Source organism: Coprinopsis cinerea, assembly GCF_000182895.1.
Source record: "Coprinopsis cinerea okayama7#130 chromosome 10 map unlocalized cont3.10, whole genome shotgun sequence".
Taxonomy (NCBI): domain Eukaryota; kingdom Fungi; phylum Basidiomycota; class Agaricomycetes; order Agaricales; family Psathyrellaceae; genus Coprinopsis; species Coprinopsis cinerea.
The window spans coordinates 972,280-986,484 of record NW_003307535.1 but is presented as its reverse complement, the minus strand read 5'-3'; the positions used below and the strand labels follow the sequence as shown (position 1 = coordinate 986,484).

Here is a 14,205-nt window from a genome sequence, read left to right as displayed (position 1 = left end):
TCTAGTTTCCGTTCGAGTTCTGACGTTCCTGCGTGTTCTTGATGGCAGAGGCACCCAGCGCCTGACCAATGCCTACTGCGATAGCACCGATCGCATGGGCAGCACCCGAAGCAAGAATTGCCCCTCCAGCGCCAGCACTAATAGCCGGGATGGAAGGAATCGATCCAACGGTGATCAACACGGCACTAATCACACTCATGGCCTTGGGGTGTTCACTTGTCAAGAAATCCAGCGCGTTGCAAGCGTTCAGCAGCCACACGGGTGCCTGTGCTGTCGTACCTGCCAATATACGCATGTCAGAGCTGCTCTGGGAGATGGAGCTTCGCACCATGACGTACCTTCTTCACCCTCCGACGGGTTGGATTTCGCAACGTCCTTCCTGCTTTCACTCTGTGCGCGTTTGCTGACCGCAGTCTCCGATTTGGCTTTTTGGTGCGCCGGACGGCTGGATCGCGTGTCCTTCTCCTTCCCCTCCTTCGTGTCCTTCGAGTCTTTGGAGCTGTCCTCGTCCTTGGTGGCGCTGCGCATAAGCCAGAAGGACGAGTCTCCGATCAGGGTCTTGGACCTAGTAGGAGGAGGACGAGTGCCGGGGGTGAAGATCTCCTCGGGCTCTTCGACGACGGGCTTCTTGCCCCAGAGCAAAGTGTTGGATCGGGTAGGAGGCGATGGGCGTTTGGACTCCGTCGACGACGATGATGATACCGAAGGCTCCTTACTCTCTCCCTTCTCTTCAGACTTCTTCCTCGTAAACCAGAAGCCGGAGCCCTTCTTCTGGACCTTGATGGTCTCCGTAGCCTGAGGATCGATATCCCCTGTTCGCACACGCGTTAATTGACGCCGTCCGACATCATGGAGAGAAGCACTGCTACTCACAACCCATGTTCGTCATCGCAACCTTGAACTTCTTCCAAGTCCAGCGATAATTCCCTCCGTTGACCTTGGCAACGACTTGCTTCACCTCATCAAACCTATCGACATCGGAGCGCGTTAGCTGGAATCCTTTTCCTGACGGCAAACATGCCACACTCACCGTGCCTTCGCCTTACGGCCCATGAAATGCTGTCCGACCTTGTACCAATACTCTTCAGGAATCTTCCTCTCCGTGCAGCCCTCCTTGATCTTCTCTAGCCACTCCTCAACAGGAGGGTCCTTCTTGGGGTTGCCCTTGAAGACGGGACCGTCGGTCCATTCCGCGAGTACGGGCTCGAGGTCGAATGGCTTGATCTTGAATGCGTCGAGCATCCTCGAATGTCGTTGGTGTTGGTTAGGATTGTCGTCAGTATAGTTCGTCACGGCTAGCGAGGGTGGGGAGTTACGAACGATTGGTGATGGGGTATGCCTCTCAAGAGGCACGAGCATTTATAGTATACAAACACATATGTACACAAGGGTCCAACATCCCTGCAGGCCACAACTGTGGCCTCGTTGCACCCATACTGATCAGCCGACCACCGCCATGATGCGAGAAACTCTCATGGTCACACAAAACCCGAGCCACGAACAGTCACGAATGGAGAACGGATGTGAATGAGACGTTAAACCTCACCTTGGCCTCATACATGTCGATGGGCCCGATGTATGGAAATAGAAATTGTGGGTGATTAGCCAAACACGTTGTGGCAATGAGGATTTTGAGGGGCCGGATGATGGTGCGACATCCGACCGAGGGTTCCGACTCGACGTTTCATGCCTAATGCACAGCCCTGTTGCCGGTTTGAACTCCCGGAATGAGGCTCTTAGTCTGAAGCTAGAGTTTGAAACAGCGTTCGAGGTTCGACGAGAGAGGAATAGAAAGTTCGGGGTGTCTGGTTCATCCCACCCCAGAATGCTATCTTTTGTCATAGCAGCTCCGGTTTTTGAGTGTGAAGGGCAGATAACAGTATCGATTATGACTGTAAACGCGAAGGAGGAAGGAAGGCGCCGGATACGAGAGCTCAGGGTGGGATATAAGCAAATTAGGCAAGGGAGATCCATCGACTGGCTGGACACGGTTCAGTGACTGTAGTGATTCCATGTCGTTAATCGATGTGCACTAAACTTTGAATAGCCAAAAGCACTCACTGTCCATCATGAGGTCCATCCTGACCACTGCCATACTCCACTGCTCCCGGATCATCTTCTTCGCGGTCGACTTGCCCATCCTCCACCTAACCTCATTCTTCGTCAAATCCACGTAGTCTTGATAGGTGAAAATGGCAACAGTGCCGACAGGCGCAATCTCCGCTTCTCTGTGGATCAGCTTGGGTAACTGGGGCATCAAACCCCTGATCGTGGCAGGCCTCTTCCAGAAGACGAGTGCAGCGACAGCGTCCCGGTTGTAGAACATTCCGTAGGTGAATGCTCTCGTTACTTTTGCCTGGAAATATCCGACCTCCTCGTCGCGAGTGGCCAGGCCTTCGGGCATCTGAACAGAGAACGGCAAACCTTCGTTGGCGATCGCCAGAATGGTTTCAAGTTCATGAAGCCAAGGGTCCGTTCGAATGCGATGCAAAGGGACAAGTTGATCTCGCTCAGTTACAGGTCGGGGTAGCCTGGATTGAAATACTTTGTGGTCGGCTTGCAGGTTGTTAGTGATGGCAAGTTGAAGGAATTCGGAGATCCAATGTGACGGGTAACCGATGTTGCTGAGTTCTGCGAGGAGGCCGACGAAGGCGACCAAGGTGCTGGGAAGTTTAACAAGGTTGGGGCGAGGCTCGACATATCCGGGATGAACGATGGAAAGGAAAAGGCGCGTCAGCCAGGTGCGGAGTTCCTCCCGTGTAGGCAAAGTGGCCAGGGCCTTCGGGATGAAGCTAGGCCCGAAGGAAAGGATTTCCCAAACGACTCTGCCATCGAGGGTATTCAAGCCGAGATAACGTTCCAGGTCACGAGGGAACAGCATGGTGTAGCTGTAGGATAACGTCAGCAGACTGGAGAGAGTCGGACAGGGGGGAGACTCACTTGTAACAGTACGCATCGTCGCTTTTCCAGACGTTGCTATTGAACAGACAGTTGGCCCCAACTGCAGAGGGCAGGTCCCGCTGCAAAGCGGGAATGACGTAGGTGGTGAGATTTAGTTGACCTTGGGTGTAGTCGCTAACAGAGTTTTGCTGTTAAGCTTCGAATATGGCGTAGGATGTGACTACACTCACGGGATGTTGCTCATCCAGATACGCGTAAAGTCTTTGGGGAATCGAGGATTGCGAGTATCTGCTCCCCAGCGAATTTTGGCAAGTTCTTGGTGGACTTCACCGCTAATGAACTCAATGTTGAGATTGGGGAGTAAGGTCCTGATTGCATCGAGAACCGCTTCAAAGAACGCAGCGGCGTATGCAAAAGAAGGCGAGTCCTTTTTAAGTTCTTTGTCCACTGTCTCTCCTAGTTTGTGCTCAGTGAGAAAGTTGGCGAAATATTGAACTGTCATGAGCATGTCCAAGTCCATGCCGGTAAGTTCGTCTGATTGAACTCCGTCCTGAAAGCATTTTCAATGGCGAAGTCAACACGAGGGTCAAAGTTACGAACCACTGTGCACATATTAGACTTCCAGGTTTGGCGGATGGATTTCGCGATCTACAGCAGTGTTAGCGATAGCAACACGATCTTCAAAGGCGAAGCACCTGCCTCTTTCAGCTTTGCGCGTGTCAAAGACTTCTGACCAAAATGCTCCAAGCCGGAATGTCGGCTCCAAAATGCACGAGGTGGGACAAACGCCTTCGTTTCCTTGTACCACTTCGATTCCTCACTGAGACCTAGCGGGAAGTTCTTGTCGAATTCTTCCATCGTCAAGATTTCGACAAGTTCGTCCAGGTTTTCCACAATAACCTTCCGGGCCTCTGTTTCGTTTTTGACGTCAGGGTGGCCAAGCTTTGCTGCCATGGGCATCATTTCAGAAGGTTGTAGGTTCCCGATCCGTTCAAGGACGTCTTGTCGTTGGATGAGATACGGGTTGGGCAGGCCGGGCATACCCACGTTCGCTAATTGACTAATCTTCTCTGCTCCGGTGACGTGCGTGATATTGGCGCAAAACTTGGCCGGAGGCACATATACCTTGAGCCAGTAATCGAGAGCTTTCAGAATGGGTGGGATTGAATCGAGGGAGAGGTGGATGTAACCCGGGAGCTTGGGAGGCGTCTGCGTGAGACGGATCTTGAGATCCTCCACACATGCAAGGAACCTGGGGGAATGAGCAATGTGGTAACCCAAACACTGACGGTGAGCTCACCTATCCCAGCAATACGATGGCATTACCCAGCCAAGACACACGTAGAACAACGTAGTCATGACTTCCAAACGTTCGGTCGAAGTAAGCTGGCCCTCTAGAAGCTGATCCAAAAACATGAAGAATAAGATGTTGCGTGCCACAGTTGCGGGGTGGACGTCTAACAAGGTGAGATGTGGCTTGAAATGTGCTTGTTTTTCCCGCGATAGCTTGTCACGGGCTAATTTCAGACCGATCAAGGTACCGAATGCATGTTTTCCTTGAAGTAACTTGTCAGTCTACGAGGAGATTTAGAAGCGGCCATTGTGGTCGACAAACCATCGCCAACGCCTGCTACTAGGAAGGACAGTCGCTCCAACTGCTCTGGCTTCAGTGATTTGACATCTAATTGGTCTCTTTTCACTCCTCCTTTCTCGGACCAGCCATCCAGGAGAGAGATGACTTCGTCAGTGCCTATCTAAAGACATCCATGAGATAGGCACAAAGGAATGGAGTGCATACCCAGGACTCACAACGAAGAAAGTTTGGGTGGGATCCCTAAATCGAATTCAGGAAGAAGATCCATAGTAGGAACAAAGGGGACGTACGGGTATCCTCGCAAGATGGGCAGCTTGGAGAATCGTCTCCTTGCATCCAAAGCGCGACTCTCGAAATTTTCCAGGGATTTGGAGACCACCCTCCCGCAGAGTGCCCAGACTTCATCTCCCGCAGCTAGAGACTTCAAAGCATCGATTTCGCTTTGGCGATCTCTGAAAAGCGTGGATTTTATGGTCCCGGTGTGTAGGCCATAGACAAGCGCCTTTGGAAGACGCGCCGAAAGTTTTTTTGCGACGCCCTCATCAGGTTTACGCGACCAAGATTCAAAGATGGCGTCCACACAGGCGCCATATTGGCCTGTTTCGTACAGCGCTGCGCTCAGATTGGAAGGATATACTGGGTTCGCTGTGTCAAGTTTTGTTGCCTGAGGCGAGAAAAGTCAGATTTGCTCCAGGCGATTTCATTCTAGTTTTCCTTACCAATTCATATTGTTTTACCGACCTATCCAGCATCGTCAGTGAGGGGCTTGGAGATGGAGTCGTGGGAGTGAACTCACTCTTCAAGTTTGCCTTCTTTGAAAAGCTTGTTTCCTTCGTTTTTGGCGTGGAGAGCCCGCTCTGCAGACATCGTAGGCAAGCTCCAAGAGAGAAATGGACGCTCCTGAGGAACCTCAATTTAAGCTCATGACCTGCCATCATTCGATTTGCGGGACCCAGTCTTGGTGATAGGTTACATCACGCGGGTGCGGGCAACCATGTCGATATTGAGGCCTATATAGCGTTCCAATGAAGTGCAGATACGGTTGCCGAGTTCGCCATTGACCTTGAAGTAGCTGGAGGAATGCTCATCGCTGTCAACGATGACGAGAACACTGATTCCAAACTGATTCAGCCTGATTGGCGTGTGGGAAAAAGGCCGGTTATCAGAATTTCGCTCTTGAACCCGAACCACCATCATCGCAGACGACCGTTCTGCGTAGCAGCGACCCAACTTTCCCTTCGACCCCCAGTTTTATGCCGTATAGGCCTCAAAAGCTATCTCAGAAACACGCTCAAGAAGAAACGCTAGAAAACCAAGTTCAAGATACTCGAATCCAAGATGGCTTACACGACGATGACGACAGTAGCCCCCTTCTCGACATTCCAGTCGAGATCCTCACCAGGATCACCTCATTCATGGACCCGTACACTCTGTTCGCCCTTTCCCTTGTACGGAAGTCGCTCTTCAAGCACGTCGAAGACGATAACACCTGGAAGCACGCCTTTATGGCGCAGTATCTAGGCATTGGACCCGAGGGCGACATCCAAGCCAGCAGCAAGCATGTATTGCTGACTCGTTCCTTTTCCTGCTGGAAACGAGAATTTATCGTCCGCGACGATTTGATTAGGTTGGTGATCCTGATACTCGGCGGAGGTCCGTCTTCTGACTCAGTTGCCTGTTCAGACGCTGGGCACGATCGCCCGTTGGGACGGTCTCGCACTCGCCGCTTCATTCGCAAATCTTTGATATGCACCTTCTGGAGGGAGATGGACTGCTCTGTTCGTCCCTCCAATACGGCGTCGTTTCGCGGTCCTTCCCGCTCACCGGTAGGATTCTGGCTGGCTACTTGGATGCCGCAGGATCCACCAATGGGCGAGGCATCGGAAATCCCAACGCCGAATTTACGCCTAATGTCTCGACGTGCGTAATGGCGGCGGACGGGGGCACAGTGCGAATCTTATGGGGTTACCGCGATGGGCTGGTTGCCTTCATGACCACGATCAAAACCATGGAGTCCAGCCGCCGACTTGCTGATTTCAAGACCTGTGATTTGGGAGACACGCACGATTTGGCTGTGGTCGATGCTCTTTGGATGAGTGGGCCTAGTGGATGGCTCGCTGTCACAGCTGGACAAGATGGAAGGGTCAAGCTTTGGGATCCTTTGACAGGCATTTGCATCTGGTCCTCTGAGCCTATCCTGCCCCCGGCGGTCCCAGAGCCTTGCACCAGGGTAGTAGCCAATTACGACGCCGGTGTCATTGCAGTGACATATCGCAGCGGAGCCATCCGTGTTTGGTCCGGATTTCACTTCAAAATCACCGAGCGAACCAACATCTTCCCGACCTGTTCAACCACAGTTTCTCCCCTTTTCACGCCGACGGAGGAGAACGAAACCATTGATGTCCTCGCGTTCCAGATCGACGCCAACCCAACTACCCCCACCCTCGTGGTAGCCTTTGATGGTGACCATTTCTTCCATCGAATCGATTTCATTGACAAGCTCGAGAGCCATACTGTGACGTCCTTCGGCGAGGGAACGCTTGGCACTTTGTCGGCAGTTACCCCATGTATGTCCAGCGACTTTGCTGCTTCGCGGTTAGTGGTTACAGGAGACCGGCTGGGATGTGTCGGTGTCTATCTGTGGGATAGTGAGCCTTCCTGTAGCCCCGTCCCTCCAGTCCACAAGTTCGAAGCGTTTCGAGACGGATCGACAATCACCTCTATCGCTTGGAACGGTGTCACTCTTGTCACGGGTTCAGCAAGAGGAATTACCCACATATTCGATGGGCTGTCGCTTGAACGTCTCAAAGTGCTCTCGTCACCTGTTCCACCATTCCCTCGTAGGGGTCCTGTGCCAACATCCCCTGGCCCAGATATGCGCGCGGTACATCACATCCTACTTGGTCCCAACAAGGACGTCATCTTCGTGGGCGTTGGAGACCGCGTTTTAGCTTGGAAACCTGGGCCCGTTGCGAGATACCTGAGGGGCGGTATGAGGACTCGCGCTGTGCCGCGAAAGTCTCCCAAGAAGGTCCAAAGCGGGTCTGCAAAGTGGTCTCGTCAGTACAACTCTTTTTCGCGCCATTTATTCCCTATTGACGAACTTTTGTAGGTCAATTTGAGATGAAGCATCATATTGTCGAATCGAAAGGCATCATGGACGAAGAAGACAGGCACCAGAGCCATATCCGAAGCAATCTCTACCAGCAGCGCGCTCAGCTTCGTAAGATGGGGTTGAGTGAAGACGAGGTCGTCCAGTACATCCTCATGATGTCTAGAGACGAAGATACTCCTACTCCCCCTACACCTCAAGCAACTGCTAGCACCAGGCCCTCCATCAATGGATTAGATGGTTTGACAGACGAGGAGCTTGCAGCGGCGTTAGAAGAAGGGATGTTCGAACTAGACTACGATCGCCCCATCACCGCCTCGGGCCTCGTTTCCGTCCCTTCGTCTTCATCCTCGAGCGCACATACACCTGTTCCGCTATCGCCCTCTAGAACACCCGCTTTGCGACCTTCTTCTTCAAACTCCAAGGTGCAAGTCTCACCGCGTTACGTTCCCGAACCTATGCAGGCCGGTATAGAAGGCTCTTCCCCCTCGTCACCAACCCCTCGTCGACCGATACCCCTTGGCCAGGCCGAGCATTTCCCCGTGGTCGGCAGTGGTACCGTTAGTCCAGCTTCGTCCGTAAGCGGCGGCAGCGCCACCTCATCACGAAGGAACAGCAACACTTCCGCGTATTCCGAAACCCAAAGGCGGCCTTTCAAATCGGCCTGGAACGCACCTCTCCGCGTATCGTCATCAAGTACCAGCGCAGCTTCGCCATCGACTTCCCCTGTCGCCAACGTAATAGGACGATCGCCACCCACCCCAAGCAGCAGCCGGATCGTTGCGAACCCTGTCCAGCAAACCAATTCATTCGATGATATGGATGATGATTTGAGGTTTGCGCTCGAATTGAGCCTCGCTGAGGCGCGTAGTCGTGGAGAAAACGTGTAATCTCTTCTTTAGCATGTCCGAACCATGTATGTCTTCTCAATATGCCAACTATTTTCTACGCCTGCCTTGAATGAACTTCGATTGCTCTTGAGTACATGTCTTCTTTTTCGGTGGACCGTAGTTCTTGTTTGACCCTAGGCTCCTGTAGTATGGTCCCCAGCTATGGAGTATATACCATTTGTTCCTGTCAGAGACTTCGAATGAAAGCTTCTGCCTCTTTGAAGCGTGGGGTTATGTAACAGTCGAAGGGTTTGGGTTTACTGATGGAGGTAACTTGAGCCAGATTCAAACCAATGCTTTATCAAAGTACTCACAGTAGAGCGCCGTCTGGTATCTCGTACTTGATAGTTGGCTTTCCGTTGTGATCCTTGGCTGCGGTGATGTCGTAAAAAGCAAGCGTATAGGTAAATAACAGGAATAGCGAGTCTGCGCTGATGAACCGCCCTGGACAGATTCTGTTTCGTCGCATCAGTGGGTATCCCTGCAGCCTATTGTGTTTTACTTTCACTCGCGTGAACGCACCTTCGACCGAATCCGAACGTAGCAGATGACGCATCTAGAACAGCAGTGTCGATCTTCCCGTCCTTGATGTAACGCTCTGGCTTGAATGACCATGGGTCTTCGTACAGTTCTTGGTCATGCAGTATGTGCCTGCAGAAAAATATTTTGTCAGGTTCCAGAGTAGACAGCTACTATACTCTATCCACCAACCATGAGTTCGCCATAACGATGGTTCCTTTCGGAATGAAGTAGCCATCGTAGATGTCGTCCTGTGTCAGGCGATGGGGCAAGGCTTCGGATGCGACGGAACAGTCAGCCACGATGTTCGTTGTCCGGATTTCCCAGCAAAGTTAGTCAGACGCTCACCCATGGGAGTTACCTGGTGATACCTCATCAGTTCTTTGAGGACTGCGTTGCAATAGACTAGTTTGTCGCGGTCTTCAAAGTCTGGCAATCTTCTAGGTCCGACAACTTGGTCCAGTTCTTCTTGGGCGTTCCGTTGGATGTCCGGATGAAGAGCCATGAGCAAGTAGAAAGTCAATGCAGATCCCAGGGTCTAGCATCATCACTGTCAATTGGCCTCCGCACTGGACATCGTTGTTTTATGGTACGCACTGTGTCTGTTCCGGCTGGTGGTTGACGTATGCGTTCAGAACTGTGACGTTGCGGTTCTCCATGACCTTGTGCAGAGAAATACCTACCGGCATGGGTCACCGCAGCTATGTTGCGGGCAATCTCCTCTTCTTCCCCTCTGCGCGGATCATCTGGATGTGGAAAGGCGTTTACAAGGGAGGTCACCATGCACGGTACACTAGTGCCATTTTTCTGACATGTATTTGTTTGCGCTCATTCTTGAGAGAAGTCTGAAATAACCCACCATTGCACGAAGGACGTGGTCAAAGCTTTCGTTTCTGGATCTTTCATGGAGTACTTTGAAGTGTTCAGCAAACCTTTTGAATCCCGCCCCAGGGAGCCAACTCGGCACATACTTGAGGCTTGGGAAGGTGTCCACAAGCCATCGTCCTGGGAGTGCAGCCATGCTGAAACCCTCTGCGACCTCCACAATGTCCCTCACGAAAGGGTCGTCGGGCGAATCGGTTTCGACTCCATATGTCAATTCTACTGTCATGCCACTGAAAACCCTGAAAACCAAAGAAGTAGTTAAGCCCCCTTCCTACGTTTCGAAACCTGCTTCGGTTACTTACTGTCTCACACTATCGCTCCATCCCTCCGGGTTGGCCAACACATCTTTGAGGAATTTCCCGCAATATTTGACCATCAGTGGGTGATGTTTGGGCAAGTCAAACGGCTTGGCCGACTGCTGAAATGCCCTCCGATGTCGTTTCCACCAGCTTCCGTAGGGTATAAGACCCAAGAATCCTTTAAAATTCATCCTACATCGGAGCTGGTTATAGCAGGTCCCGATCCCGACTGTTCCAAGGTTTTACGCACAGTTCGTTGATCATCGTGGAGTGTGGCCTATCGGAATAGATGTTGGACCGCTTCTCGAAAAGGTCATTGACCCTCTTGAATGACGACAGCACAAGGATAGGCTGTCCGAAGGCCTCGAGATAGACCATGTCACCTAAACAAAAAGGGCAGCTATCAGGCAGGTGATACACCATACTATGGTATAACCGCACCGTATCTCTTTGCTAACTTGTGATAGCCCTCCCAGATTCGTTCCGAGGGGACGTCAAGGATGTTTCCCACAATGGGATATCCCTTTGGTCCCGGAGGAGTGGGAGGTCGAGAAGATCTCCTTACTCTTTCTACGACAAGCAGGGTCAGAATGTACGCAGCGCACGCGCAAAGCAGGCTAGAAGTCGAGACTGCTTGGTCCATAGTAATGCAGGTTCGACGCGCGGCGGAAGTATTACTGGTACATAGCTCTGCAAAGCGGATTGTTTTGGCTTTTTATAGGCCTCGCCGTTGCATATCCCCAGCGGTGGGTTTGGCCTGCACGTGTCCAATTCTACCGCTCTTCCAGATGCGGAGAGAGGCGACGTACGCACAATATCAGGGGTCCATAATAGGAATCGTCAAAGATGTTACTTATTGCTAGCGTGATGTGCGCTCTTACCTTGGATCCACCTTATAATGTCAAGGCGACTCGCAACGACGCGGAATATAACATTCTGCCAACGAACGATGCCCTACGCGTCAATCGCGACATCCAGGAAGCTTGAATAAGGCTGAGTGCTGCAGGTACCGTGACTAGATTTTGCCTGCACACGCCTGGGCAGAATTTCCGAGCATTTGGCTCCAAGATGGAGTTCCGGTGGCAAAGATCTGGTTACGACATTAGGGGCCCAGAAAAGTGCGAAATTACTCAGATAGTTTATATGAGCCTCCACCATCTGTCAGGATTATAGAACGGTCATCTCGCCCGATGTTGAACTTGGAGCCAAAGGAGACCTAGTATCGCTGGCTGTTTGAGCCTTCACAGCAGCGATAAGGTCAGGTGAAGATACGGCGTTGACTACTCGAGGATACGGCGACGCAGATCCTTGTCCGAGACCAGCGCTGTTTCGACAAAGGCACTTGTGGGAAAGACCTTGAATGACCAGGGGGATGTCATTGGGAGTTAACCCACAGCTCGTGGGGCCGTTGATACCGCACCCCAGGTCATCCCCCCGGTCTAATAGGGTTCTCGCTGTCTGTAGCCCACAACAACGAACCACAGGAAAACACAACGGAAAAAGGGAGGCTTCCGCACTTCTCCATTGAATGTACGTACTCGAGTAGGCATGACAGATGGAACACATTGTTCCAGTGTTTATTCTCGGCCTTGCCGTGGCAGGGGTTCGCGGGCTAGATAGGTCAGAGAACTGGACGAGTCGCGCAACTGAATCTGCGATACACGCACATGCATTCGTCATCGACGATCATCGGGTTTCAATGTGACCACCATTTCTTCGCTTCGCATACCACCCCAATACCGGCACTGGCACGATTTGAGCCAGAATCTGCTGAGGATGCTCGCACGTCGGAGAGGGAGAGAGGAGAGGGAACGCGCGCTGAACTTGGTCAGTACGGATTTTCACAGGCCGCTGATGGCATCAGCGAATCCATCAGATATCCGAAAGGCACGGATGTACAGTGGACACAGTACAGCGCACAGCCGTTAACCAGAGCATCTCATCGGCCATTAGCCTCCCCGGACAGATTCTAGACGTGCAAATAATTCGTCATCTACATCAGCCGCAAATCGAGGAACAGAGTACTTAATGACATACCTTCGACCATACCCAAAGGCAGCAGCGCACGGGTCAACAACATCAGGGTCAATTCGACCATCTTTGATCTATCGTTCCGGTTTGAACGACATGGGGTCTTCAAAGAGTTCAAGATTGTGCATGATATGCCTAGTCTGTGATAGCCAAGCATAGTCAAGCAAGGCCTACGCTGGCAATCGAATGTTCCCAACAACCCGGTCGATCTCGTCTTGAGCTTTGCGTTGGATTTCAGGATGCGAGGCGATAAGCACAAGGAACGACATAGCAGAACCCAAAGACTGTGAAGAGGGCCTTTGTCAACTGCCCAATCCCAATAACCCTAATTACGTGGGACAGGGAGTCAGGTGCATTCTAGTTCGCCCAAAAGAGACTGCGGTTTTTCCGATTGACGGTAGTTGAGGAGCATGAAAGGCTTCTAGAGAGCCAGTGTCACTCGAGGATGGTGAAAAAGTCCACCAGGATCGTTCAGCTCGGAGGTGTCGAATCAGCGTGAATACAAAGACCTGCTGGACAGTCGCCCTATTGAAATGAAGTCAGCACATTTCCCCTAGACAGATATACGAAAGCTAGACGAGAGGCAGGAACTTACCACAGTCACATCCTGTCGACATAACCCAATCTGGTAGCACGTTCGCGATATGTCATGTCATCACTGCCAGTGAGAGTGTCAGGGCGTCACAGAGGAGAATTTGTCCCTGCACGACGTTTCATTGGGCGGTATAAACAGTCGTCTGTGAAGAGGTTAGTTCTCTGACATTCTCTCAGACCTTCCGGAGGCGTCGTAGGAGCGCCAATTCCAAACCGACCGGACTTGAGGAGCATTGGCGACAAGAGATGAGAGATTAACGCGGGGCCATAGAAAAGGGAGAAGTCCAACGAGATAGAACTGGGTCTGCAATAGCCCCAAGATGGAAGCCCATGGTTCTGCCGACAATGTGACCATCAATGCCAGAAGATCGCCATGCATGGAAACCTAGAAACGTACCTGTACCTCTCGCCATTCAGACGCGTCAACATGCCCAGAATGAGAATGCGCAAACGAAATCTTGCCTCTCCGAAATGTCCCATCTCACCAATGAATACCCCGAACCCAAAGTGCTTGAAATCAACTTGTTCCTTGTATTAATACACCCCAACGACAGCCCCTGGGCATTACACGATCCTCCGATCCGTCATAGTCCTCACTATACATCCAACACCCGCCACCTCCGTCAACTATCCCCACACCAAAATCAGTCAACAATCTTCAATCAAACAATAAGTACTCTGTTAGAACGCACCTTCTCATGCCATCCAAGCAGCACACTCCCGCTAGTCTCACCCCACCCAGGCAGGCCCATCCCCTTGTACAGATACTTCATCAACGTGTCCTGCGCGTCTGGCGAGAGCGCCTTGACGACCCCCGAGATTTCGGTCGATTTGGTCGAGTTGAGGATGGTGAGGAGGGTTTGGAGGGTGACGTCCTGTGTATTCCGAGAGATCATTAGTTTACATTGCTCTCCTGGCGTCAAATGGGTAGGGCTTGGAACAACCACGATGACGCTGGCTGCACAGCAACTCCGACGACGACAAGTGAGATGATAGGTGAATAGACTGACGAACCTTTGCTTCATCGACATTGGGGCCATATGGCGCGTTCTCGAGGATGGTGTTCAGTGCACCCACGATGTCACCCCTACAACACCCATGCAGTCAGTCCAGCATTAACAACCACAACCACAATCCCTAACCTAAATAAATCATCGAATCAGTATTCATCCGGCAATAGCGATCCTGGTACGAACCTGGCTAACGAACCCCGCACAGCAACCTGCCTCGCCTTGGCCTCTTCCAACACCTGCGCAGGGTCCCGAGGATCAGCTTCATACAGTTCCGAATCCTGCAGAACGTCCTCGTCAAACTGGTCGATATCGATTTTACGGAAATTGATGTCCATGTCGAGCCTTCTTCACACTCAAGGTTGTGTTG

At 51.8% G+C, this 14,205-nt stretch overlaps 5 protein-coding genes across 5 annotated transcripts; 1 reads left to right on the top strand and 4 right to left on the bottom strand.

Annotated features, from left to right (window-relative positions):
* Position 1: 1 nt before the first annotated feature.
* Positions 2 to 1,359, bottom strand: CC1G_08754 (hypothetical protein; the record flags this gene model as incomplete). The annotated part of the gene is made up of 4 exons (XM_001834071.2): positions 2 to 279; positions 339 to 812; positions 874 to 968; positions 1,031 to 1,359. 4 exons carry the CDS (start codon positions 1,357 to 1,359, stop codon positions 2 to 4), a joined length of 1,176 nt encoding a protein of 391 aa, XP_001834123.2.
* A 596-nt stretch (positions 1,360 to 1,955) lies between these two features.
* On the bottom strand, positions 1,956 to 5,362 carry CC1G_15291 (hypothetical protein; the record flags this gene model as incomplete). Its single annotated transcript, XM_002910338.1, has 12 exons — positions 1,956 to 1,999; positions 2,062 to 2,888; positions 2,941 to 3,075; positions 3,132 to 3,451; positions 3,502 to 3,549; positions 3,577 to 4,153; positions 4,202 to 4,457; positions 4,517 to 4,655; positions 4,711 to 4,735; positions 4,786 to 5,159; positions 5,215 to 5,236; positions 5,292 to 5,362. 12 exons carry the CDS (start codon positions 5,360 to 5,362, stop codon positions 1,956 to 1,958), a joined length of 2,838 nt encoding a protein of 945 aa, XP_002910384.1.
* A 1,141-nt stretch (positions 5,363 to 6,503) lies between these two features.
* Positions 6,504 to 8,554, top strand: CC1G_08751 (hypothetical protein; the record flags this gene model as incomplete). Its single annotated transcript, XM_001834068.2, has 2 exons — positions 6,504 to 7,554; positions 7,608 to 8,554. 2 exons carry the CDS (start codon positions 6,504 to 6,506, stop codon positions 8,495 to 8,497), a joined length of 1,941 nt encoding a protein of 646 aa, XP_001834120.2. The 3' UTR covers positions 8,498 to 8,554.
* Positions 8,555 to 8,965: 411 nt separating this feature from the next.
* CC1G_08750 (cytochrome P450) lies at positions 8,966 to 10,843 on the bottom strand (the record flags this gene model as incomplete). Its single annotated transcript, XM_001834067.2, has 9 exons — positions 8,966 to 8,978; positions 9,020 to 9,148; positions 9,209 to 9,267; positions 9,378 to 9,554; positions 9,614 to 9,823; positions 9,876 to 10,140; positions 10,204 to 10,392; positions 10,451 to 10,583; positions 10,642 to 10,843. The coding sequence occupies 9 exons, from the start codon at positions 10,841 to 10,843 to the stop codon at positions 8,966 to 8,968; spliced, it is 1,377 nt and encodes a 458-aa protein (XP_001834119.2).
* A 2,546-nt stretch (positions 10,844 to 13,389) lies between these two features.
* CC1G_08749 (arp2/3 complex 16 kDa subunit) lies at positions 13,390 to 14,173 on the bottom strand (the record flags this gene model as incomplete). The annotated part of the gene is made up of 4 exons (XM_001834066.1): positions 13,390 to 13,452; positions 13,518 to 13,700; positions 13,840 to 13,912; positions 14,022 to 14,173. 4 exons carry the CDS (start codon positions 14,171 to 14,173, stop codon positions 13,390 to 13,392), a joined length of 471 nt encoding a protein of 156 aa, XP_001834118.1.
* Positions 14,174 to 14,205: the final 32 nt, after the last annotated feature.